The sequence below is a fragment of the Lissotriton vulgaris genome, chromosome 7 (genome assembly GCF_964263255.1).
Source record: "Lissotriton vulgaris chromosome 7, aLisVul1.2, whole genome shotgun sequence".
NCBI lineage: Eukaryota > Metazoa > Chordata > Amphibia > Caudata > Salamandridae > Lissotriton > Lissotriton vulgaris.
The window spans coordinates 1,253,531,130-1,253,557,903 of record NC_141695.1 but is presented as its reverse complement, the minus strand read 5'-3'; the positions used below and the strand labels follow the sequence as shown (position 1 = coordinate 1,253,557,903).

Sequence of the window (26,774 nt, the reverse complement as noted above, 5' to 3'; positions counted from 1 at the left end):
AAGATGAAAAAGATATCATACCAGATGAGAAGACACTGGGGTAACACTCTTTTGTCCAAAACTGAAAAGATAGTGCAGAAATTATATGTTAGAATGATTAAGGAGCTGCAAAGAGGGTATACAAACACCATCACCCTAGCCAACACACACTGTCAACCAAGATTAGGCCTGTATAAGTTCCCTTTTGACTTAGGGAGTACACAAAACAACGGGGAGCAGAAATACTACCTGCTACCCATCAACGCCAGCAAAACCCTAGTCAACGCACACTGGCAAACTAGAACGGGCCTGTATAAGCTCCCTTTTGAGTTAGGGGGTACAGGAAACAACAGTGAGCAGAAATACTACGCCAGCCAAACCCTAGACAACACACACTGGCAAAGTAGATTAGGCCTGTATAAGCTCCCTTTTGAGTTAGGGGGTACACAAAACCACGGGGAGCAGAAATACTACCTGCTCCCCATCCACACCAGCCAAACCGTACACACTGCACACTGGCAAAGTAGATTAGGCCTATCATCACTGGATAGAATGTATGAAAAGGCCATTATCAATAAGGGAAAGTAGAGAAAAACCCTTCCCCTGAGGAATATTCTGATTTGGGAGGGAGTGAACGGAATACCTAACGAGAAATATTGGCTCAAACCTATCCATTCACCCTCTATTGGAAAGTAATAGTCTAAAACCCGGTCCATTGGAAAAACAGAGCGAAAAATCAATATGCACACATTTGGGATAAGAGCGCCCGCCATGTGGGGAAAATTAACCCCACAGCAGAGTCCCATGTCATATATCCACCAGCAAACCGGGCACTCCCACGTTGAATGAATCGCAAGGGACTGAAGAACCTGGAGTTATAGGGGAGCGCCAGCACGCAGTTAAACGCCTGACAATTTTCAGTTGTTATCGGAAACCCTGAACCCAAAAAAGGTGATTGCTTCCTTCACGGCGGACATGCAAGAAACCTTGGTAATCAGGACACAACCCTTGGCCATGGGTGTTGAAGTCGGCATGGAGGTCTTCATACATCAGAAATTATAGGATCTGTTTCTGCTGACAGTGAAGGTGTAATAATAATTCACATTGGCAAAGCGCAAACGATCACCCGTAAGGGTCTCGAGCTGTAAATGTAAATGTGTTTCGATTTATATAGCGCACTTTAACCCAGGGGCCTCAAGGCGCTTGCTTAGGGAACCCGTCCTGGTATTCCCCTGTGAGATACCCCAGCCGGGTATCCACAAGGTGAAAGCCAGGCATCCCGCCGAGATGGGCCATAGTGGAGATTAAGCAAGCTATTGCCCAGAGTCGCAGAGTGTGACCCCGTGAGTCGAGTAGGCACCAGAGCGAGAATTGAAGACCCCGTGGAATTTTTGTTTTTGAGCCCGAGACCCGCCGAGGCGGGGAATCAAACCCTGGACCACGGCTGATCTCAGCTTCTGGGTCTGCCGCCTCTAACCACTGAGCCACGCTTCTCCAGTCCACCCCTCCACTGTAGGGGTCGTCAGGAAGATTAAGCAAGCTATTGCCAGAGTCACATGGTGCCAGGCTAATCTGGCGCCGAGGATCGAACCGTGATCCCCAGATTCCAGCGTCAGTCGCCTTAACGCCACACCCCTTTCCAATATAAGGCCTTAGAAGGGTGTCTAAGGGAAAAGGAGTCAACCCCTCCTTTAGTAGGAGGAACAGGAACCTCCTAAGTTGGCGGTAGCTCCGTTTACAATATATTGGAAAGAGCCAAAGAGGCTAATGGGAACGAAGGTAATAATACCAGCACACCAAAGCGCCTGAAGGAACCCTTGCACGGAGAGCTCCAAAGTGAGCTTCAAGGGGAAGTATGTGAAGGATTGCACCCTCAGACAATGCCAGAGAACGAGATAATGGATGAAGCCGCTGAGGCATAGGGGAACGGAAGTGCAGCTGGAACCGGCCCTGATATTGTGTATTCCCGAAAAGGGACCGGAAGCAGAAACCCTGAAGCATAAGGGGTTATAGGCGAAAATGGCGATAAGAAGGTGCAAACGTAAAGGACCGTTATTATGACGTATCCCCGGGGGTCTAGGGGAAGGCTAAACTTGCTCAAAAAAATCCAGATACCTTGCCACAAAGTTAATGGTGAACGACCCCCCATGTGGCATGGATAAATCATCCATTTCCCACAAAAAGGGATTTACATCTCTTGGAGGAGAAGGGGTGAAAAACGTACCCAAAACCGTATCGTGGACCCTGCGACCCGGGGAGTCGCCAGAGAGACCGAACTATCTAGTACGACAGTGCTGGATAAATCCATCGTATTTAAGATCTAGAATCAGGCGGGAGTGGATGTCAATGGTAGGAAGAAGACCGACCTTGGCGGTAGGAGAAATGAAATAGGAAAAAAGAAAAAGGATAAGAAACAAGACAAAACAACAACGCCCAAAGGATATGCGTAAATAATAATGATGGGCGGTCATAGGGCTTACCACACCGTGTTGAGGACTGTATACCTGGGGCCCTGGTGTCCGACACTGGGATGGAAAAATCCCGATTGGCACCAAGTGCATTCTGGGGCGAATGCTCCTTTAATGTACGTTTCATCCTCCTTGTAACTCACCCAGCCTTGTAAGGGTGTCCGAAATGTAATATTGTAGTGCCAAGCACCAATCACGCCCGTGTAAGGGTGTCAGAATGTAATATTGTAGTGCAAGGCACCAATCACGGAGGAATAAGAGGGGGAGCCAACCCTTTGCACACCAGAAGTGAAATTAATAATATAACCGGCTACTCAGCAGAGCTGTAGTCGAAATCATTGCAGCAGACAAGGGCGTAAGAACCATGTCTAGTTATAAGGAGCGTGTGCGCACTCCAAGGGCCCTCCTGTTGTTACAGCCGGTAAGGCGTAAGTCAAAAAATTGCTCCGTCTGAACTTGAAGCATTAGGACCCTAGGAGCAACTTGTACTTTGTATGCTTTTGTAGCCTGCACACATATCACTTTTTAGGTTTCGACCTGGCGAGGGGCACACAGTGCCCCTCCCAGATCGAAAACTTTAGTCTACAGTAGGGATGTTCGGACCGCCTCTGTTTCCCATTGGCTAGCTCCATAAATGGAGGCTAGCCATTGGGAAACAGAGGCTGTCAATCACGCATTCTCAGGGAAAACGCAGTTCGGGGGCGTTTCTCTGGCTTTTTTTAAGTCCCGCCCCTTTGTCCCGGGCCGCGCTGTGATTGGCTGCCGGCCCGGGACACCCCAGTGACGGCATTTCACGGGCTGCGCTGTGATTGGCTGCCGGTCCGGGACACCCCCGTGACGTCATCCAATCACAGCACGGCCCGGGACCTGACTTGTTTTATTATCTCGCCCCCTCACCAAAGCAGGACCACCTTACACTTATGACACATCTCTAGTGTGTTAGGAACTAGGTTTAGCGCCATGCCTCCAGAGGACTCCAAACAGGTAGAACATTAATGCATGGCCAGGGATTGTGAAATCCACTGATGCGAGTACTTTTGAGATGGTCCCTGAGGCTCGTAACAGGCCATCTCCTACGTAAGCCATTGCTTGGCTTACTGTTCTGACACGTGACCACGCCCCCCTTGTTTCATTTTGGTTCCTGGTTGCTGCGCGTTTGGTGTATTGTCCAGCTCTCCGTCCCGTCTTTAATTATGGGTTTATCCAGCCTTGGCCCCGGACTCCTGCGGACCTCCTTGGCCCCCTTTCAAGAGAGGTACATTCCTGTTGGAGTGCACGTCGCTGTTCCGCTCCGCCCGCTTCTAAGCCGGTCAGTGCACCACACCTTTAATTTTGGCATCTCCCTTTCGCCTTTATTCGAGTTGCTGCTCCGCTCCTGTGAACTTGGAGCCAGCCAGCACGCGACCCCCCCCAGCCTCATGTGCTCTGCCTGCACGCGCATTGCTGCTACGCTCCTAATTCCTGAGCCGGTCAGCACGCCGTGTCATAGGTGTCACTCCTCAGAGTTCCCATCATTTCTTTTTATCGTATGTTTTGCTGCTCCGCTCACGTACTCAAGCTGAGCCGGCCAGCACACTACGTTTTGGAGAATTGTTTCCTGTACACACTCACGTTGTTGCTCCGCTCTGCCCGCTACTTTGAGCCAGTCAGCACATGATTTTTCAAAGGCACTTTTTGTGGAGTTTCCCAGTCATATTATCCCATTCCCTTCGGCCCTATAACTCATCTATAGAACCTTGAACCTTCCCTATCCCTCTCAGTTGTTTTATACACCACCACCCAATATCCTCCTACAAACCTGGCAGAGTGATGGATGAGAGTATCCCCTTAGTGTAGTACATGCAAAACAGAAACATCCTAGATACATCAACTACTGGCTCCTGTTTCTTTCACGATGTTCAGGGATTTTCCTCTCTCCCACTGTCCGTGTTCGATGCCTTCATAAATAAAAGAAATAAATAAAATCCCCCTCCCTCCCGTTGTCCTGCCTTCTCCCTCCCGCACGCCCACTGTCCGAGCCTCCTCCCTCCCGCCCGCCCACTGTCCGTTTCAGATGCCTTCATAAATAAAATCCCCCTCCCTCCCGTTGTCCTGCCTTCTCCCTCCCGCCCGCTGTCCGTGCCACCCCCCGCCCACCCACTGTCCGTGCCACCTCCCGCCCTCCCACCCACTGTCTGTGATGCTGTGAGGAGAGGGGAAGGTGTGTGGGAGGGGCAGGCGCGAGACGGCGCGTGCCGTGCCTGGAGAGAGGAGCGTGGTGCGCGAGACCGGGGGACATGCACTTCTCCATCCCAGAGACCGAGACCCACAGCGGGGAGGGCGGGTCCTCCTACGTGGTGAGTGATTGGGTCCCTGAGGGCGCACGTGCCTCTCACCCCTCTGCTTTACTCTGTGCCCTTCTCACCCCACCTATCTATGGCTGTCCCGCTGTCTGTCTGCGGGTGTTGTCACCCTCTCCTCCTGTGTCCAGCTGGCGGTGCTGCTTTTGATTTTGATTATCCTGCATCTCTCGTGCCCGTCAACCCTCTTCTTACCCCGCCCCCATCATGCCGGTACATGAGCATCCTCCTGTCTGTACCCCCACTCCCCCTCTGCAGGGCCAGTCTCCCCTTCTGCCTACAATAGACTAGAGTCGACTCTGCAGTGGCGTGGCTTCCGTTCTGTTGTGCCCGAACACCATGCAGCAGCCGGTGCCCACGTGAGGGCCACAGTGCCCGGGAGGCTCTCAGCACATCCCTTGGCGCCTACCTACCGACTGCCCCCAGTGCCACATTAAGGAGGCGGAGTCATCCCCCACCTGCCCCCCAAGTCTGCCCCGTTCGTCAGAGCATCAGATGCATTTTTAATATTATTTACATAGCGCTACCCGTACCACCTTGTGGCCTGAAGCGCTTCCTCACTTCTTAAGTGGCTACTCTGTGTATGTCTAGCGCTTCCTGGCCCTGTCCTGGTCACGGAAGCGCTACCGTTTTCACTGACCCCCTGGGCGCTTTTCGTGGTGCAGGATTCGTAGCCTGTTGCTTGTACATTGGCCTCTGTGGGGTAATTGGGTGCAGCACGGAAGGTTTTGTATGTAGTGCTTGCAGCTACAATTTTTATCTTTGAAATGCTGCAAAGAGCGAGTCATCTTATAATACAAACTTGGAGCGCAGCATTTTATTAGACTCAGAAGGATGAAAGGCCCAAGTGGCTCCTCCAGCGTGTCCAGCGTGTAAGCTGCAGGTTGCAGATACATCTCACTTTCAGGCGCATTAACCCACCGAGCTATGCCGACGGGCTTTCCTGCTGTTTCTGTTTAGAGATTGGATGCCTGATGGTGAACTTTAACTGCAAGTCCTGCCTGGCTTCCTCCCGCCACACTGGCCCCGGGGATCTCACGGGCCGTTTACAAAATATGAACCAAACAATGCAATCCACTAAATATACCATAATGCACCTTGACACCACGATCTTCGCCCTGCTCACCTGGCTCCGGCCTCCATCCAGAAGGCCTGTCCTGCAGCGCTCCGTGGGCCCCCTGCCGGGGCTGGCCCCCTCCTTCTGAGACCCTCACCCCGTCACTCACCTCTTGGTGGGAGCTGATTTAGAGGCTGTTTCAGTTTATTTACTGCCTTTCACTGAGTGAAACGCAACCTTTGACCCCGCGCACTCACCAGGATCAGCAGGGGACAACCCTCACCTGGGAGGGAAGGAAGGAAGGAACAGGGGGCTATAATTAAAAGGAAATGGCGCAGCGGGGTGTTGTCAATAACAATATATAAATATAAAATGTCATTTACAAAACCAATAGCTCCAACTTTCCAAAGGCGAAACCTATTGGCAACGCCAGTGCTTGTTTCTCCTGTAATGTACCGATTGCTACCTCATGTATTTTGGTTGCTCACTATTGTCATTTTTTTATTCCTTTTATTCCATTTTATTCCTCTTGTATCATTACTGGTCCTAAAGTGAAGCGCTCTGACACCTTCGGGTAAAGTCCGCGCTATATAAAATCGCATAAATACATAAATAAATACATAAATAAAATAAAAATAAAAGCGGAAATTGCAACTATGCCGAACCCAGGATTGAACCCGGGTCCTCCAGCTCTGCAGTCAAACGCTCTCCAAACTGAGCTATTGAAGCGTGCTTGAATTATGACGACTCACGCCTGCACTTGTCTGGCTCCGCCATGAAGCCTCGTGCACCGAGCCTTCCACAGACTCTGCAGCGGGAGAAGGCGCAACACCAGTACGCCGCTTCCCCGGAGCACTCCACCACGCAAGCAGGCCATGGGGGGGGGAGTTAAACATGGTCGAAGGGGCACACTGTCAATGTAGGCAACGCTCTGCGGAGTACACCGCGCGGGGGCCGCTCCGCCCTACACTGAAGCGCCAGGACGGCTCCGCCCCCGTGACGTAGGGGAGGCAACCCGCCATGGGGGAGCGACGCATAATAGCTTGGTTCTGAGAATCATTGCACCCTGTGACGTAGGGGAGGCAGCCACTCACGGGGACCCAATGATTCTCAGAACACCGGCACATGAGCAGTAAACAGTTAAGTAAAAGCGTTTTAGTTACAGTAGTGATTTTTATGGAATATTATTGTATTTTAAAAGTTGACACTTAGAAACTTTTTTAGTTGGAATTACCAATGTTATCGGAAGGAAATTTAATTTGCAGGTAAAGTAGGTTCTTGTTACTTTTGTAATACAGTACTGGACTCCTAGGTTCAGCACTGTGACCTCTATCTAAAACAGGTACATAATTACGTTTTGGTAGTTGGTACGATTTTTAAAGAATATTTGTAGTTTGCAAAAATCTACACTTGGAAGAAATTTCTGGTGAGTAAATCGGAATTCGTTGTTCGGATGATTTTAGGTGAATATTTTAAAGTTCCAAAACTCCACACTTAAAACCATTTTCAAGTGAAACCAGTCAATGTTAGCCTATAGAAGAAAAGTGAGTTATCAGCTTTTGGGTAAGTACTCGACTGGCAGAGTTAAGGTTCTGGGTATAGACTCAGGGTTCTCCCAGGGTCAGGTAGGTACAGTTGGTACACCCTCAGAGGCACAGGGGCAGCCGGGTGCAGAGGTAGTTAGGCCCAATGTTATCCAATGAGAGGCAGGGGGCCTTCGGTTGGTGGCTGCTGGCTAGCAGGCCACTCGGCAGTGAGAGCTGGGCTCCTGGTCACTTGCTCAGGGCAAATGAGGAAGTAGGATAGGACACAGGTTGTACTGCCAGGGGCAGTCGGGCGGCTGGGTGCAAGGTGCTTTTGAGCCGTCGGGTGCTCAATGTTATTCAATGGAGATCTTGAAAAGGGAATAAAGGCTGCAGGCCCAAGGATGGTGGATCTTCTGGAGCGACCAACACATCGAGGGGTAAGTTGGGATCTTGGAGTGTAGGTAGGCACCCCAGAGTTGGGCACAGGAGGCCAGGGTGTCTTTGGACGTCGGGAAATCTTACCCTCTGCTGGTCGCGGCAGGAGGGGTCCCTGATTCTGAGTCGGCAGGCATCATCTGGGTCGTCAAGGAGGTTCCTTGGCACTGGATTCCAGGTCAGAATGACCATGGGGACACCCTCAGGGTCTTTGTCCACTTGGGCACAGGCCGGGCTCGGCGGGTGCAGAGTGGGTTGGATTCGCGGTTCCCTGCTGGCACCAGGGGTATTGCTGTTTGAGCAGAGCCACTGCTCGTGGGAGTCCCAGTCTCTAAGAGGGTCAAGGCAGGCTGGTCCTCCATGGTTCTTGAGGTTGCTGTCTGCAGGAGACGCTGGGGTTTAGCAGGAGCAGGGTCAAGGATCAACAGGTCTGTAGGGCTGGGGCCAAGTCAGATGGTGTCGTCCTCTTGTTAGCAGCTGCACGGCAGGTCTTCTTCTTCTTAGTCTTCTTTCTTGTTTCGAAATCAGGATAGGAGGAAGGAAGGTTCAGGGTGCCCCTAAATGCACAAGTTACTTACCTTCGGTAACAATATATCTGTAAGAAACATCAGTTAGTGTTAGATTCCTTACCTTAGAATATCCCCAGGCGTCAGACTGGATCCGGAAAGTTTTGCGTAGCAGTACCCCTGCGCGTCAGTAGGCGTTGTCTGCGGCTCCGCGTCTGTCGTCGTGATCGCCGGGATGACGTCGGTGCAGTACTTAGACGCCACCCTCGCACGTCAGTTCTTGTACATAGCTTTCCGCGCCAAGAACGCAGCGCCATGCCAGAGACTGACACTGGTGCCATGAAACTAGGGCCCTGAAAGGGATGACCTTAACCCTAGATATAGGTTCGCAGCACGGGGAGGATGGGTGGGGCGGTAAGGAATCCAACACTAACTACTGTTTCTTACAGATATATCGTTACCGAAGGTAAGTAACTTGTGCATCTGAAAGAAACAGGTTAGTGTTAGATTCCTTACCTTAGAATAGATACCCCAGCAATACCAACCCTGGTGGTGGGTCTGCGAACCAAGATCACACCAGAAAGTCCTGGAGAACGGAACGGCCAAAAAAGCCATCTCTCCGGACTTGGCTGTCCAGACAGTAGTGTTTAGCAAATGTGTGCAGCGCAGCCCACGTAGAAGCCTGACAGATGTCCTGCAAGGGGACTCCCCGACCCACGGCAGTAGTAGCCGCCGTGGCCCAAGTGGAATGGGCCCTCAGCCCAAAAGGAGGCTCATTTTTTGCCAAGGAGCAACAGACCTTGATGCGCAACACGAGCCACCGAGAGATGGTCCGTTTGTGCACCGCCCATCCCTTCTTCGCACCCACGTAACCAACAAAGAGCTGGTCGTCCACCCGGAACTGGCGTGTGCGGTCTAGATAAAAGGAGAGCGCACGTTTTGGGTCAAGACGGTGGAGCCTCTCTCCCTCCTTCGAGGGATGCGGAAAGAAGGTGGGCAAGGTGATGGACTGCCCGATATGAAAGGCTGTAACCACTTTGTGCAGGAAAGAAGGACGAGTTTTCAAGACAACTTTGTCCGGATGGACAGAAAGGAAAGGAAGCTTAGAAGATAGAGCCTGGAGCTCGCTCACTCACTCTCCTGGCAGAGTTGATGGCAACCAGGAATGCAGTCTTAAGAGTCAGAAGATGTAGAGGGCAATTGTGAAGTGGCTCGAAAGGAGCGCACGTCAAATAGGTTAGAACAAGGTTCAAGTCCCACTGAGGCATCATGAAAGGAACAGGAGGAAACATGTGCGGGATGCCTTTCAAGAATCTATTTACAACAGGGGACTTGAAAAGAGAAGGCTGATCAGGAAGCCTCAAGAAGGAAGAAATGGCAGAGAGGTAGCCCTTAATAGTGCCCAGAGCAGAGCCCTGACGGGCAAGAGAAAGAAGGAAAAGGAGAACCTCCGAAAGGGGGGCAAAGAGTAGATCCACAGCCTTTGCTGTGCACCATGCCACAAATTTGTTCCACCTGCAGGGGTATACCGATTTTGTGGAGGAACGCCTGGCTGCCAGAATCACATCACAGACTTCAGGAGGCAAGTCAAATCGCCTCAACTGCCGCCGCTCAATCTCCAAGCATGGAGGTGGAGACTGGACAGGTTCGGATGGAGGACCGTCCCCTGCTGCTGCAACAGAAGATCCTCCTGAAGAGGCAGACAAATCGGGGAATCGACTGACATGCTGAGTAGCTCGGGATACCAGTATCTTCGTGCCCAGTCTGGAGCCACAAGGATGACTTGGGCCCGGTCGCGCCTGATCTTCTTCAGCACCCTGGGCAGAAGTGGTACAGGCGGAAAGGCGTACAACAGACCGCAGCTCCACTCGCGACAAAAAGTGTCTCAGAGCGAGTGCCGCATGGAAATTCGAACACGCAGAACTGATGACATTGCGCGTTCTCTTCGGTGGCGAATAGATCTAACCAAGGCTCTCCCCACTGCTGAAAGAGGCCTTGCGCCACGTCCGAGTTAAGATGCCATTCGTGATCCATCATGCACCGGCGGCTGAGTTTGTCCGCCCTGGCGTTCAGGGAACCTGCCAGGTGTTGAACCACCAGGCTGACGCCATGGTGTTCCAGCAATGTCCAGAGGCGCAGAGCCTTGACAAAGGGTCCACGAGCCCACCCCACCCTGTTTGTTGCAGTACCACATGGCGGTGGTGTTGTCCGTGAACACCTGCACTACACTTCCCCGGACAGAGGGAAGGAATGTCTTCAGTGCAAGCTGGATCGCCCGCAGCTCCAGAAGGTTGATGTTGGTGTGATGAACTCCTTGCTTACCGGGGGCGCTCAGACTACGTGTGCTGCTCCTGAAGACTGTACTTTACTAATGACATAGCTCAACTGAGGCGGAAATCCGGGTGATAGTTTGCTTGCTGCTTTTTTATAAATATTGTTTTAATTTTATTCTTTATTTGCGCCGTGTTATGCGGTTTTAAAAAATCCACAAACCTTGTGTGACTCACATTCCCATTGCCCGCACTGTCCCCTCCGCTTGCAGCAGACGATTAGGTGCTGTGGCCGGAGACGTCTCATTTGTTACACGGCAGACTTCTTTCCCAAAGAACTACAAGTCCCAGCGCTCTTGCGCTGTACACGGGACTACAAAGGGAGATGGCCACTTCTCCTTGCAGAGGACGCGTGCAGCGGGCGCGCCGCTGTCGTGCCCAAGTCGAGCCTAAGTCCAGTCCGTCTGCGCCAGGCCGGGCCCAGGGGCCACTAATTCTACTCAGGAAGGCCATACCTCTGGTCACCAAGGTACTGCTATTAAATTTACTGCGGGGAAATTAAAATCGTTTAGACATGTGCCATGTACACACTGTTTAACCTGTACATTTCCTATTCATGGCTTCAACTGCAATAATTGTGGGTTTTCATTGGGTAGGATGAGCAGGTGTAAACAGTGGAAATGTCCACAGAAGTATGGCAAATCGACTGTTACTAGACCATCCTCCATTACTCCCAAACTCCAGTTTTGGAGCATAAACTGTAGGTCTCTTCCTAAGCACAAAAATCATATTCATGATTTTATAGTCGTTGAAAAACCGGATGCCATGTTCCTGACGGAAACTTGGCTCCACGCGAGCTCTGGGCCTGACATTGCTTTCGCAATTCCTACTGGCTATGTCATGGTCAAGAGAGATAGAGACACTGGCAAGGGAGGTGGCATTGCTATAATTCTATTTACAGCTGTAAGTTTCAAGCCTTTCCCTTTCAGGGTTGCGAGGCTGCACAATTCAAACTAGCAATTAGTGCTCAGATGACTTTATCTTGTCTATTGGTATATCGTCCTCCTGGGAATTCCAATGTATGGACGACATCCTTTTCTGAAACTATTGCCCAGCTGATCTTGAAGGCTGCCAATTTCACCATTTTGGGGGATTGGAACTTACATTTGGAAGATCCTCAATGCACTGTCAGTAAAACCTTTTTATCTGATTTAGAAGCTCTTAATATTCTGTTGTGTAATTCAGGGTCTACGCATTCCGCAGGACATTTATTGGATCCTGCACTCTCGAACCTTCCGTATGATTGTGAACCTGCCGCTCGTACTTTGGAAAGGTCTGACCATTTCGCAGTTCAGTTTTTATCTCTTGTACTAAGATTACAGCATCTGGTGGCGTTGATACAGGAGAGAGTCTACGTTGTTGAGGCAAGCTTAACATCGCTGATCTTAACTCGCACCTGTTTGATACTTCACCTGATGTTGACTCATCTCTGTTGGTGCTGGAGGCGGCAGTTTCCAAATGGTTGAGCACTGCTGTTGACAAATTTGTTCCACTTGTACCTAGGCATTCTCTGCCCCACCGTCACCCTGTGGCATGGTTCCCGTAAAATTTAAAAACCATGAAATCTCAATGTAAGGCCCTCGAGAGGAAATGGAGACGTTCTTACTCTCCGTCTCGCAAGGTGGCATTCAGGGAAGCTCTTAGAGACTACCACAAACAATGTAAAACAGCTAGAGCGACCTATATTGCCAATACTGTAACACACGCCCAGAATTGTCCTCGCATACTTTTTTCGGTGGTAAAAAAAACTGACAGGTACAGATTCCACTCCTGCCCCTCCTGTTCTGAATGAGGCCTAATGTAATTCCATCGCCGAGTTTTTCATCACTAAGGTGGAACGTATTTATGACTCCTTGAGTCCTCTACCTTCGAGCGAAGAATTATTATCTATGCCGGTTCAAAACAGTCAGTCCCCCGACAGTCAAACTTACTTATTGGCCACTTTTTGATGACGTCTCCTTTGCTCACTGCCTCAAGAGCATCAAATCTGGTTCCCCCCGTGACCCTCTACCGGCTAAAATCCTTAAACAACTTGACTTGGATTCTCGTCGCGTGGTGATGAAACTCCTCAATTCTTCGTTGATAGAGTGTCATGTTCCACAGGAGTGGAAACATGCGATGGTTATCCCTCTGCTCAAAAAGGCTGGAGCGGATGTCTCCAATCTATCCAACTTCAGGCCTATCTCGTTGCTGCCCATTTTTTCTAAGATCTTGGAAAGGCACATCAACTCACAGCTGACTCTCTTGGTAGAGAGTTCGGGTTTATTGCATCCATCGCAATCCGGCTTTAGAGCACACCATTCCACTGAGACCACACTTCTAGGAGTTACCGAGAATTTACGGCACGGTATCGATCGCGGGGATACATCTGCACTTATCCTTTTGGATTTAAGTGCGGCGTTCGATACCGTGTCCCACTCCATCCTTCTCGCAACTCTTCAATTCTTGGCAGTTGGGGGCTCTGCTCTGGCTTGGATAGCCTCTTTTCTTAGTGGTCGTACTTTCCAAGTTTTTTCAGCTAAAGCATCCTCGAAAATATGTTCATCAGCGTACGGCGTTCCCCAGGGGTCCATTCTCAGTCCATTACTATTTAACATCTATGTTAGACCCCTGGCCACTATTGTGGAGGAAGCCGGTCTGACATTATTTTCTCACGCCGATGACACACAAATCATTTTCTCCCTCTCTAATAGGGAAGGTAATAACATCTCTGCTCTTAAGCAGGGTTTGACCCGAGTGGCGGAGTGGATGCAGGATAATTTCCTCAAGTTAAATGGGGATAAGACCAAGGTTGTGATCCTGGGCAAGGGTAAAGATCTATGGGGTTCTCAACATTGGCCCGAGAGTATGGGTCCTACCCCTCAACCCGTTGCTCAGGTTCGCAATCTCTGATTCCTCATTGACGAAAAGCTCATAATGCGGCAACAGGCTGTTAGGGTGGCTTCTATCTGTTTTGCCACCTTAAGATGGCTTCAAAAAATCTTGTGGATGCTCCCCGCCTCTACACAGAGGACAGTGGTCCAGGCATTGGTAATCTCCCGCCTGGACTACGTTAATGTTCTCCATCTTGGTGCCGATTCAACAACAGTGAGTAAACTCCAGGTCGTCCAAAATGCGGCCGCACGGCTTTTACGCAATATTCCTCGGAGAATATCTGCCCTTCAAGCCCTTCGCGACCTGCATTGGCTGAGAATAACGAGTAGAATTAAATTCAAGGCCTTATGCCACATCTTTAAGATAAAACAGGGCTCAGCCCCGAGGTACCTACAGAATCTCATTCATGCTTATAAGACCAGTCGCTGTCTGAGATCTTCAGGAAAAGGAGATTTTATTGTCCCTAGATTTAGGTTGGCGAAGATGGGCGGCCGCTCCTTTTCTCATCTAGGCACTAAATCTTGGAATGCCCTGCCCTTGACCATGAAATTGGAGACAGATCTTTTTCGCTTCCGTAGGGGTTTAAAAACTTGGCTTTTTCAGCAGTAATCTGAGCAGTCTTCTTTAGTAGTTTCATTGACAGTTGCTTGGCAGTTCATTCTTCTTCAGTCTATCCCTTGGCGCCGGGAAACCCACTGCAGGTAGCTGTGCGCCTTTTAAGTTTAAATATATATTTTTTTTAATGTGGAGCCGGGACTCCGCCGGAGACCAGAGGCCTCTGATCTCCCTCTCTCCCATGTGGCCCCCCCATCCCAGGAGGGACGCATCAGTCACCACTACGTGCTATGGTTGGGGTATGGAGAGATCTGCCGCTGACCCAATCGTGGTTCCTGAGCCACCACTGCAACTGTCTTGCAGTGCCCTCCGAGATCCGGACGTGGTCGGACAGGTTGCCCTGAGGCTGTGCCCACTGAAACTTCAGGTCCCACTGCAGAGCCCGCATCCGCCACCTGGCGTGATGCACCAGAAGGATGCAGGAGGCCATCAGCCCCAGGAGCCGCAGCGTCAACCTGACCAAAACTCGGGATAAAGGCTGAAAGATCGGAATCAGAGTCTGAATATCCAAACCCCGCTGTTCGGGGGGGGCGATATAAACCCGTCCAGAACCGCTCCGATGAAAAGAAGCTTCTGAGAGGGGCACAGGTGTGACTTCGGCACGTTGATGGTGACCTGCAGCGAGTGCTGGAGGTCGGCCGTAGTCTGGAGGTGGGAGACTAGTGTCTGGGGCGAGCCCGCCTCCAACAATCAGTCGCCGAGATAGAGAAAGACTGAAACACCTAATCTGCGCAGATGAGCTGCGACCACCGCCATCACTTTCGTGAACACCCGTGGGGCGCTGGTAATGCTGAAGGGGAGCACAGTAAACAAAGTGCTCGTGGCCTACTGCGAACCGTAGGTAACGCCGGTGGGCCGGCAGGATGGGGATATGGAAATATGCGTCCTGCAAGTCCAACACTACCATCCAGTCTTCTGGGTCCAGGGCAGCTAGGACCTGAGCAAAAGCCAGCATCTTGAACTTCTCCTTCCAGAGGAAGCCGTTGACGCTCGGTAGGTCCAAGATAGGGCGTAGGCCCCCTTTGCCCTTCTTGGTACCAGAAAGTATTGGGAATAGCAACCACATCCTACTTCTGGCCCAGGAACGCGCTCAACGGCCCCCTTGGCCAAGAGGGCCTTAACTTCCTCCTGCAGAAGTCGCAAGTGATCCCCCCGACATGCAGTGGTACTGCGGTGGCATGGCTGGAGGGGTCGCCTCGAAGGGGAGGGAGTAGCCTCTGCGGACGATTTGCAGCACCCACCTGCCCAATGTGATGGGCCTGAAAACTCTGACTAGGAGGATTTTGAAGCAGATGCTGCAGGGGTAGGTGTGGACTGACCTTGCAGTTGTCCCCCGGTACCGCCACAGCGGTTACCACGTCCGCGTTGAGGCTGGATCTGTAGCTTGCGCCCCTTCCTTGGCCACGAAAGGTGGAAGTTTGCAGGCGTTGGCCGAGGCCCAAGGACTTGGCTGTAGCCCTGGAGTCCTTGAAACGCCCCAGCGCACTGTCCGCCTTGTCGCCAAAGGGTGTGTCCATAAGGGTGGCTTGGACATCCCCCGAAAAGTTGGCGGACCTCAGCCAGGCGTGGCAGCGAACCACCACCGTCGTCGCAATCGCCCTACCCAGTGAGTCCGTAGTATCAAGTCCACACCGAATTGAATAGCGTGCTGCATCCCGTCCCTCTGCTAGGGCCTGGGTAAGCTTTACCTGGACCTCCACCGGGCACTGCGGCAGCACTTCCGCAACCATATCCCACAGAGAGTGGGTGTAACGGCCCAAAAGGCAGGCGGTGTTGACAGACCACAACCCCAAACTCAGTGAGGAGAACAGTTTCTTCCCAAACTGATCGTACCTTTTTTCGATTCCCAATCTAGTGGAGCGGTCGGGAATGCGGTCTGGGAGGTAGAGGCCTGGATTACCAGGCTCTCGGGGTGGGGTAAACGGACAGGAAGCTGGGGTCGCCTGGGGCCGGGCGGTGGCGTCGGGCCACGTTCCGATCTACAGGGAGGCCTGTAGAGGGCTTGGATCAAGTGCCCACCAGAACGTCAGTGAGGGCTTCGTTAAACGGCAGGAGAGGCTCCGAGGAGCTTGTCTGTGGTTTGAGCACCTCAGTGAGGAGGTTAGTCCTAAAGGCCACGACCGGGAGCTCAAGAGCCAAGGCCTTGGCTGCCCTAGTCAACACCACGCTGTCAGCAGCCCCCTCCTCCCTAGCAACGGTAGGAGGGGAGACAAATCCAGTGTTGGGCGAAGTATCCAGACCACTGGCCTCCCCCTGCTCGTCTGCCCAGTCCTGGCTCAACTGGCACTGCAGTGCCAGAGGGTCCTCAGACACCTCCCAGTCCTCCTCATCATCCATCTCCTGGTAAACGGGCAAAAATGATGGAGCTGGGTCGTCGGTGAAGGGCTCACCGATCGACGTCGAAGACGGCGCCGGATCCTGACCGGGCTCGGACCGGGGATGACATCATCCGGGGACGGTGTCTGGGGCGACACCCTTGGTGACGGCGCCAACGGAGGGGTCGTAAGGTCGACGGGCATTGTCACGGATCCAGGCCTGAATCCTGAGGAGCCCTGTGGCGTCTGGACCGGAGTCGTCGACGGCGCCGGGGCCGAAGCACCCGATGATGCTGGGGCCGGAGCCGCCGACCCGTTTGGATTCCCAGACAGGCCCGCGGGGCCCGAAGGCGCCTCGGTGGGTTCCGACGGAGGTAAGCGCGACCTCATGGCCGCGAGGAAGGCGCTAATCTCCTCCAGCCTCGCGTGCAGCCCAGGGACCGGCGTGTGTGGAGCTGGACACAGCGCTTGCAGCTCCAGCGGAGCCACGTGGGGGGTGTCGCCCGAACCCCCGGCCGCGTCGGGGGGAGTCGGAAGAGCGATGTTGCTTCTTCGACTTCTTGTGCCTCGACTTACCTGAGGACTTGAAGCCCGACGAGTGGTGTCGACTCGTCAAGCGGCGAGGACTGTGGCCCCGTCCCTCGACCTCCTCCTGGACCGGGAGCTCGAGCGGCGCGGGGCCAACTGCCGGAGCTCGAGACGCTTATGGGACCGCTCCCGCCTAGCCTTCGAGGTCAAGGCCCGGCAGTTGGGGGACGACTTACATTCATGGTCGGTCCGAGACAGTAAAGGCACCGACATCAAGCGGTGACAATCATCGCAGGGTTTGAAACCGGGCATCCCTATCGGCACCGCGAGTCAAGGTATCGACTCGAGAAGGATCCAAAAGAGAGAGATCAAAATTTCTTTTTTTTGTAGACATCCTATCGATCTGGAAACATGTGAATAATCAATTATGTATATTAAAATGATGCAAAAAGAAAAATGACAGTTAAAGTAATATGTCTACCCCGGGACTATGCTGCTCAAATTCAAAGATTGGGGGAGTCAGCCCACCCCAGTTGGGGTGATGCCGGATTGTGTCAGCGACGCCAGGGCATCTCGCTGTCGGGAGATGTAAACGCGATAGGGTTCCCATATATCAATAGGTCTGGAAGTGGGGGGGGGGGAGGTGCTGTAAAACTGCAAATAAGGTGCGGAGGTTAAGGGATGTAGATCTATGTGGGACAAAACCCGATTGCACGGGAGAGATGATAAATTCCATCAGGAGTTTGCTATCATTGTCATTGCTATCACTTTGGCTACAATTTTGTAGTCCGTGTTCAGGAGTGACAGCGGCCTATACGAACCGCAAAGCATGGGGTCTTTCCCGGGTTTGGGAGAGATCAAAAGGTTTAGTCAAAAATTGACTAAGAGTGATCCTCTTCCATGATCTGCACTTGCTGGCGCGGAAAGAAGAAGAACGGACGTCAGCGTGTGAGGGCGGCGGCTAAGTACTCCGGCGACGTCATCCCGGCGATCATGACGCCGACAACGGACGCGGAGCCGCAGACGTCGCCTACCGACGCGCAGGGGAACTGCTAAACAAAATTTTCCGGATCCAGTCTGACGCCTGGGGATATTCTAAGGTAAGGAATCTAACACTAACCTGTTTCTTTCAGATACTACATTTAGGGGCATTACAGGTAGGGAAAGGGCAGGGACCAATAGGTCCCTGTCCTGGGGTGAGTACACCCCCTATCCTGCTCCTCTCCTGTGGGAGGGGGGCAGGAGCCTATCTCTGATTGGGCAGGGCTCCCCATCCTCAAGATGACCGGAGCCCGGAGTTGTGCTTCACCTCGCCTCTCTCACCTGAGGGGTGGGGTTGGCAAAGGGTGGGACACCCCCTTTCCTCACATAGGGTTTCCTGCCAGTCTTCCCGCCAGAGTAGGGGTCAGAATTGGTGGGGGCCAGTCTGGAGAAGCTCACAAAGGCGGTAGGTATATCTTTGAAGCTTCCCCCTGCCCATCCTGGGGGAGGAGGCCTAGCACCTCGCCCAGGATGTGCATTGTTGCAGGCCCAGGAGAGCAGAGGCTCTCCACCCAGGGCTCCAGCAACATGTCTGCTGTGTGGCAGCCTAGGCAGCCTCTCAGACCAGACGGGGCTTGTAGGTTAGGTTTCAGGGGGCATCTCTAAGATGCCCTCTTTAGTGCATTTTACATTAAATCCCACTCTGCATCAGTGTGGATTTAATGTGCTGAGAAGTTTGATATCAAACTTGTCAGTCTTCTGTGTAGCCATTATGGCGTTGTGGAGTTCGTAATGACAACCTTCCAGCACCATATACTCTTAATGGCATCACTGCACTTACAGTGCCCAGGAATGGCCCTGGGTACTGTAGGGGCACAGGGCTCATGCACCTGTGCCCACACCACTGGTATAGGGCACCCAGCTAGAGGGGTGACTGACGTATGCCAGGGCAGCAGGTTTGTGGGCATGGAACACAGGGATGTGTGCCATGTCGACTTTTGTTTAGGTCTGCACCAGAACACTCAGTCTGCCAAGGCAGGGTGTGGGTGTCAGGGCGCAGGGCCCCTAAGGGTGGCACAATATGTGCTGCAGGCCTTAGGGGTCTTCTCTGGTCCAAATGCCCTGGGTACCTAGGGTACCATTTACCAGGGGCTGACATGTGGCCAGAGATACTAATTGGGTTTCAGCTTCAATACAGTTTTAGGGAAGGAACACAGGCCCTGGGCACCTGATTGGCAAGAGCCCAGGGCACACTCAGTCAAAGCACATCAACAATTCAGCAAAAAGTAGGGGCATACCATGCAAGAAAGATGGCACTTTCTCACACTGGAGGACAAAGTCGATCAGATTTGGTCTCCCTGCGCAGGCAGGATACCTGAAGGCCCAGGCTTTTCTTGTTCAGTGCCGATTATGCCTTCGGGTCTGAACAGGTCCAGTGTTTTGGGTGAGTTTTGAAGCTGCATCTTGCAGTGTGTCAAATAGAGTTCTTATCAGTAACAAATAGTGTTTTGCAATTTAACACCTTAGACAACGAGTGGGACCCCTTCTTGGGCTCTGGAGACAGTTTGAGGTTACACACCTAATGCTGGTCAACAAATAAATTATCAAGTTAAATTTATGATAGAACTGGAAGGGTATTTTCTACACAGTACTCTCCACAACAGTTAATCTCAATTTCACCCGAGTTTCAACAAGATGGTCACATCAAAGCCACTCAAAGTTGACTCCTGTACAATCACGGATCCGGTGCAAAGTTCTCCTGTCGCTGGGGCTGAATTCTCGATAACTCACATCAAAGGAGCCATAGAAGATGCTGTGGGTCAAGCAACTTGAATGTCAAACTATAAGGCAAAAAAACCAATCTGAGGTACCTGGTGAATAGAAGATTCTTCGAGTTAAAATATCATTGCAAACATCTGTGCACAACAACAGATGTCGGGAATATGCAAAGCATGTGTGTGTATCCAGAGCAACATGTGCAACCAACATGCAACATTACATTTCACACAAATACACTTCATAAAAGTCATGACCATTTACCTTTCAAAATGTTTCACATTACAATTACTTCCATTTGCAAGCATGAGAGTTGGAAGAGAAATGTACAGCCACCTTCCAAAGTCATGTCAAACGACCTAATTCATAATGAGGAGCAACTCTTAAAATAATATGACCGTACCCTGATGTGTTTATACGGAGGGGGCTTCTTGTCATTCTTTTTGTCTTCCTGCAGCTGTCTGATCTCCTTCTGAGTCCGCAGCTCTTCAAATCTGGCAGCAGCTTCCAGTAGTGCTGAGGAACAACAGTTTAATTTTTATTAATAATAAAACAGACCAATGCTAACTAGAAGCTCTCCAAATAAAGTGATACATAGGTTTTCAATGGTGATTCTTTTCCAAGATCTGTCTGACTAGAGATATGCAGAAAAATCTCAAAGGGAGAAAAAGAAGCAGAAGGTACAGGCTACGTTTATGAAAAAAAAGCAAAAGCTGTAAGGATAACCATGGACACTCAAAGAATTGCCCCTTTGAGCACTTATACATACCACACTGCTAGTTTTAGTGTTAAAAGCATTGCCACTAAAAGGTGAAAAAATTCCACAACATGGTTTAATATCAAGGACCACTGTAACCTCGGATGTAGAGTGTGTAGGAAGCTGGTTCTGCATATACTAAACCAAAGTAAGGTATAGTATGCAGAGAGTCAGATGGATCCACAGAGGCTAAACTAGACAATACGAATATTCACTACTGTTGTAGTGTGGGTGAGCTGTCAGGCTTATCAGAGGGCAGTGCTAAGCATTTGTTGTACATATACACACAGGCCAGATATGATTACGCACACTCTATGACTAAATCCGAGACCAATGGTTTTGTAAAAATATTACTTTTAGTATATTTATTTTATAGAGACAAAAACATTTAGTTGCATTAAAATACGTTTTGCAATATCACTGTTTTTCAATGTAAAAAGTGGACAGTGCATTTTTCTATCAGTACAATGTTATCCTATAGGAGGAAACGCAATCCGCAATATGCAGGTAAGTGAAAGATTTACGGTATTGAGCTTTTGGATTAAGAATCAGTACCAGGCAAGGTTCAGGTAAGTGAACTCACTGCACCACCAGCGGCACTGGGGTGGCCGGGTGCAGAGGTCAAACTCTGGATCTGATGCCAATGTTATCCAATGGAGAAAGGGGGCATTCAAAGTTGTACTACTTGCCGGTGAGTAGCAAAATTTTGGGGCCCAGTCTCCAGAGATTAAGGTAAAAATGGGGAGCAGAGAGGCCAAAAGGCAGCACCCAACTTAAAACTCCAGCACAACAGGTGCGGCCGGGTGCAGTGTGCCAACACAGCGTCGGGCGACCAATGCAAACAAATGGGGAATCTCAAACTTGGAATAAGGCTGCAGGCTCAGACCTGGAAGCCGATCGATGGAAACCTACAGCTGCAAGGGTAAGCTGGGATGTGCAGGGGCGTCAGAACACCGTTATTAGATCTCCCATTGGCCTAGGGGCTCTAGGTGTAGGTGTGTCCTTCTAGCATCGGAAGTCAGCTTATCAATGCGGTTGGGGGGAGGAGGGGGTCGTCATGCACAGGCTGCAGGCATCAACGTGGAGTCCGGCAGTGATCAACTCACAAGGGACTCTTGGTCAGGATCGCTGGGTAACCTTTTATGGACTTATGGGGCTCCCGGACTCGGGCCGTGGGCGTTTGGTGCAGAGGTGGTTAACTTCACGGCTCCACAGCCAGAGCTTTGGTCTTTAAACTTGGTTTTGTTCTGGACAGATCTGCTGTTCACGAGTGTCTTTTTAGAAGGCATGAAGTACTCCCAGGTATCTGGAGGTCACGGACTACGGGAAGAGTCATTCTTCTGTAGCGGGGTCTTTGAGGGCTGCAGACAGGCTGGTAGGACTGGTACTAAGTCAATTGGTGTCTTCAGTTTGCGCTGCTGCACAACTCCTCTTTGTCCTCTTCTTTGTAGTTCAGCTGAAATCTGATCTGAGAATTAAGGTTCAAGGGTGCCCCCTAAATGCTCAAACTAGGGGTGTTACAGGGGTAAGAAGGTAGTAACCAATGGGTTACTTACCTTTAGGGTGAATACACCTTTTGTATGTCCACTCCTTCTGGGGAGGAGGCATACCCCTAACCCTATTGGCTAGAATCCTCCCACAAATATGGAGGATTTTTCAACGGAGGGGTCACTTCAGTTCAGGGCACCTTAGGGGTGGTCCTGGCTCAGAGTGGGCACACCTCTCTTGTTTACTCATTTTCCCGCCGACCTTGCTGCTAAAAGTGAGCATCACCGGACATTTTCCTCTCGACAGCACTGCCTGGGGGTGTGCACGCTTGCCTTACAGGCTGGAACTCCATACGAAAAGGACCTTTTGAGGTGGCACTGACACTACATGAGTGACCCGTGGCTGCACACAACTTTTCAGTGCTGGCTAGGAGTGGCACGGAAACACCAAACCTGTGCCGCCGGATGACCCCCTCACCTGACTTAATCGGCTGCAGTGAGACTGTGGGGGCTGACAATTGGGGGCTGACAAAATCTCAAATTAGGTGCCGAGATGACCCTGCGTTGGGGTTTGTTATTGGCAATGGACAGAGTATCTATGTGGCCCCATCTGGGTTTTGGTCCCGCTTGCTCAAACTTTTGAGACCCCATGAGACACTTTTCTATCATTGCCAGTCTACCAGAACTGATCTGCTTCCCTGCATTTCTTCTCCCCTCCTTCCCCTACTGAGGTCTTGATCTCTTGATCTCCTATGTTTGATTTTACAACTGTTAACTAATGTAACCATGCACATCTGTTATCCTTGTTACACCATGGGTGAAAGACCGAATCGGTTTGTAAATACCGCTGAACCAGAGTACCATTGGCTGTTACCCGGTGGAGCTGTCCTATGTAGCTTTAGTAGAGTCTGGCCATAGTTCACCCCTTCGGCCCTCACCAACACAGCCAGACATCGGGTATTGTTTTTAAGCGTGCTTCACGGTCTTGTCCATCTTTCACTCTGACTACTTGTTTCCCCTGAAGTCCCTTCCCCTCTGGTCTGCCTTACGCGATCTGCATTCCTTTTCACCCTGTTTACCTTTCCCCCTCTACCTTCCATTCCACAACATTTCTGTCTTTGCTTTGTAACTCGAAAATAACCTTTGTTATCGTGTAATCTCATGTTTTTCTACTTTCTGTTCTCACCGCGGAGTCCGAGCAACCTTGGCCAATGCCCGGTGGAGCTGTCCTATGCAGCTTTAGAGGAGTCTGGCTAGGGGTCACCCCCTCGGCGTCACCTACCCAACCAGACATCGGACATTATTCTTAACGGTTCCTTGCGGTCTTGTCTATCACTCACTTTGACTGCTTGTTTCCCTTGACGTCCCTTCCCCCCTCTGGTCTGCCTGACGCTATCTGTATTCCTTTTCCCCCTGTTTACCTTTCCCCCTCTACCTTCCATTCCACATGCAACATTTTGTCTTTGCTATGTAACACGAAAATAAGGAATATGCTACTTACCAGTATGCATCTGTTCTTGGCATGTAGGGCTGCTGACATTCATATCTGTGCATAGATCACCGCCTAGTGTTGGGTACGGATGATTGCACATTGTTGTCCTGGAAGAGTCTTCGAAGTATCACGAGATAGGTGGCTCCTCCCTCGGACTACAGTGCGCATGGGCATCCTCTCCATCCTCAGATTGTTTTTCGCCATTGTGGCAGAGATGGAGTATAGTACAGTAAGAGATGTCCATGCAAAGAGTGAATGCTGCAGCTGCGACAGGCACCGGGGAGGCGATATGAATGTCAGCAGCCCTACATGCCAAGAACAGATGCATACTGGTAAGTAGCATATTCCGTTCGAGGCATGTGGGCTGCTGAATTCATATCTGTGCATAGAATGTATAGCAGTATCTCCCCTAGCGGTGGCTACCTGTGTCAGTTGCAGCAGGCTGGAAAAGAGTTTTGAGAACAGCCTGTCCTACAGCAGCTTGCGGTTTTGAATGTACATCTACGCAATAAAGTTTGGTAAATGTATGTGTGGTTGACCATGTGGCTGCTTTACAAATTTTGTGTAAAGGAATATTACCCAGGAAAGCCATGGATGCCCCTAGCTTGCGAGTGGAATGCGCCCTAGGGGGAACTGTTAAGGGGTGTTTTGCCTTTAAATAACATATCTGAATGCACTTAACGATCCATCTGGTTATACCTGATTTTGAAATAGGGTTGCCTTTGTGTTGCGGTGAGAAAGCAACAAACAACTGTTTTGTCTTTCGAAATGCCTTAGTTCCATCTATATAGTATAGCAGAGCTCTCTTGATATCTAGAGTATGCAAGGCCCTTTCAGCTACTGTCTGTGGGTTTTGAAAGAACACTGGCAGTTCTATGGTTTGATTTATATGGAAATGGAATACCACCTTTGGCATGAATTTAGGGTTTGTTCTGAGAACTACTCTATTTGCATGTATTTGAATGAATGGCTCTTGAATAGTTAGGGCTTGCAGTTTGCTAACTCTTCGAAGTGAAGTAATGGCAATAAGGAAAGACACCTTCCAAGTAAGAAATTGTAGTTCGCAAGAGTGTAGTGGTTCAAAAGGTGGTCCCATAAGTCTGGTTAAAACCAGGTTTAGATTCCAGACTGGTGAAGGTGGGTGTCTTGGAGGAATTATGCGGTTAAGTCCTTCCATAAATGCTTTAATTGCTGGCACCCTAAATAGTGAAAGGTGTTGCCTGTTTTGAAGATATGCTGCTAATGCAGCTAGATGTATCCTGATGGATGAGTAGGCTAAATTGCAACGTTGTAGATGCAAGAGATAGCAAATGATGTTTGGAGTAGAAGCATCAAGTGGGTGTATATCGTTGTTACTACAGTAAATGACGAAACGTTTCCACTTAGCTGCATAACATGCTCTGGTAGTGGGTTTTCTTGCCTCTTTGATAATATTCATACAGTCTGGTGGCAAGTTAAGGTATCCAAACTCTAGGATTTCAGGAGCCAGATCGCCAGGTTCAGCTGTTGCGGATCTGGGTGTTGGATTTCTCCATGGCTCTGAGTTAGAAGATTGGGTGTGAGTCGCAGTCTTTGATGAGACACCACTGACAGTTCTAGGAACGTTGTGTACCATGGTTGCCTCGCTCATGTGGGAGCAACTAGGATTAGCGTCAGCGAATGTTGGCGCATTTTGCGTGCCACTAGCGGTATTAATGGAGCTGGGGGAAAAGCGTACGCAAATTTGCCTGACCAGTTCACCCATATCGCATTGCCTTGCGACTGCGGATGTGGGAACCTGGCCGAAAAGTACTGGCATTTTGCGTTTTCGCTTGTGGCAGACAGATCTATCTCCGGGTGTCCCCACTTCCGGAAGAATGGTTGGAGCACTCTGGGGTGAATTTCCCATTCGTGCATCTGTTGGCTGTGCCTGCTGAGCAAGTCGGCTACTTGATTGTCCTTGCCGGGGAGGTGCTCTGCCATGAGAAACATGTTCCTCTGAATGGCCCATTTCCACATTGTTTGAGCTAGATGCGACAGCTGTGGTGAGTGTGTTCCTCCCTGTTTCTGAATGTAATACATAGCTGTCATGTTGTCCGTCCGGATCAAAACAGTTTTGTTGCATAAGTGTGTCTTGAATGCTTTTAGGGCTAGAAAGATTGCCATCAACTCCAGAAGGTTTATGTGCATTTTCTTTTGTTGTTCAGTCCAGAGTCCCTGTACTGTGTAATTTAGGACATGGGCTCCCCATCCTAGTAGGGATGCGTCCGCGGTTACCACTATTTGTGGGACGGGCTCTTGGAACAGTCGCCCTTTGCAAAGGTTTTGTGGATTCCACCAATGCAGAGAGTTATATGCCCGACTGGTCACCAACACTAGGTCCTGCAATCGCCTCTGAGCCTGGTTCCACTGCCTTGCTAGGCACTCTTGGAACGGACGCATATGTAGCCTGGCATGAGGGACTATAAATATGCACGAGGCCATCATGCCTATTAGTTGCATAAACACTCGAGCTGGTAATGAGTGTTGAGGCCTGAACCTCTGGATCAACGTTTGCATTCCGTTGATCCTTGCTGCGTTGGGATACGCTTTCGCTGCTAGTGTATCTATTGTTGCTCCCAGGTACTGTTGGACATGGGAGGGCTGCAGACGCGATTTTGGGTAGTTTAGCGAGAAGCCTAAACTGTGCAGGAGATGGATGGTCTTTGACATGTGGTTGGCACATTGCTGGGCTGATGGCGTGTGTATTAGCCAATCGTCCAGATATGGGTACACATGGATGGGTTGCCTCCTGAGATGTGCGGCAACTGTAGCCAGGCATTTGGTGAACACTCGTGGAGCTGTTGTGACACCAAATGGTAGGACTTTGAACTGGTAGTGCTGTCCTTGAATGGTGAACCTTAGATACTTTCTGTGAGCGGGGTGTATCGGTATATGAAAGTATGCGTTCTTGAGGTCTAGAGTTACCAGGAAGTCTCCCTGCCGAAGCAATGTTAAGACTTGTTGGAGAGTGAGCATATGAAAGTGCTCTGACAAAATGTACAGGTTGAGGGGCCCGAGGTCTAATATTGGTCTTAGAGACCCATCCTTCTTTGGAATAAGGAAGTATAGGGAGTATACTCCTGTTCCTTGATGTTGTAGTGGTACTGGTTCTATGGCCCCCTTTTGCAGCATACTGATGACCTCTTGCTGTAGTAGCGTTATATGTTCCTGTGACATTGGACGGTGCACGGGTGGTATGTTGGGTGGTGTTGAGGTGAGTTTGAGGCAATAGCCATGTTGGATTATTTGCCTGACCCACTTGTCTGTAGTGATATTTAACCAGACTGG

The 26,774-nt window shown here is 50.5% G+C and overlaps 1 protein-coding gene across 3 annotated transcripts in view; it reads right to left on the bottom strand.

The window, feature by feature from the left end:
* The window catches only part of NSD1 (nuclear receptor binding SET domain protein 1), a 1,028,734-nt gene that overhangs the window by 276,183 nt on the left and 725,777 nt on the right, over positions 1 to 26,774 (bottom strand). For all 3 annotated transcript variants that reach the window (XM_086931779.1, XM_086931778.1, XM_086931780.1), the window contains exon 17: positions 20,133 to 20,245. In XM_086931779.1, the coding sequence (XP_086787905.1) occupies positions 20,133 to 20,245 (113 nt within the window). The remainder of the gene's footprint in view (positions 1 to 20,132; positions 20,246 to 26,774) is intronic.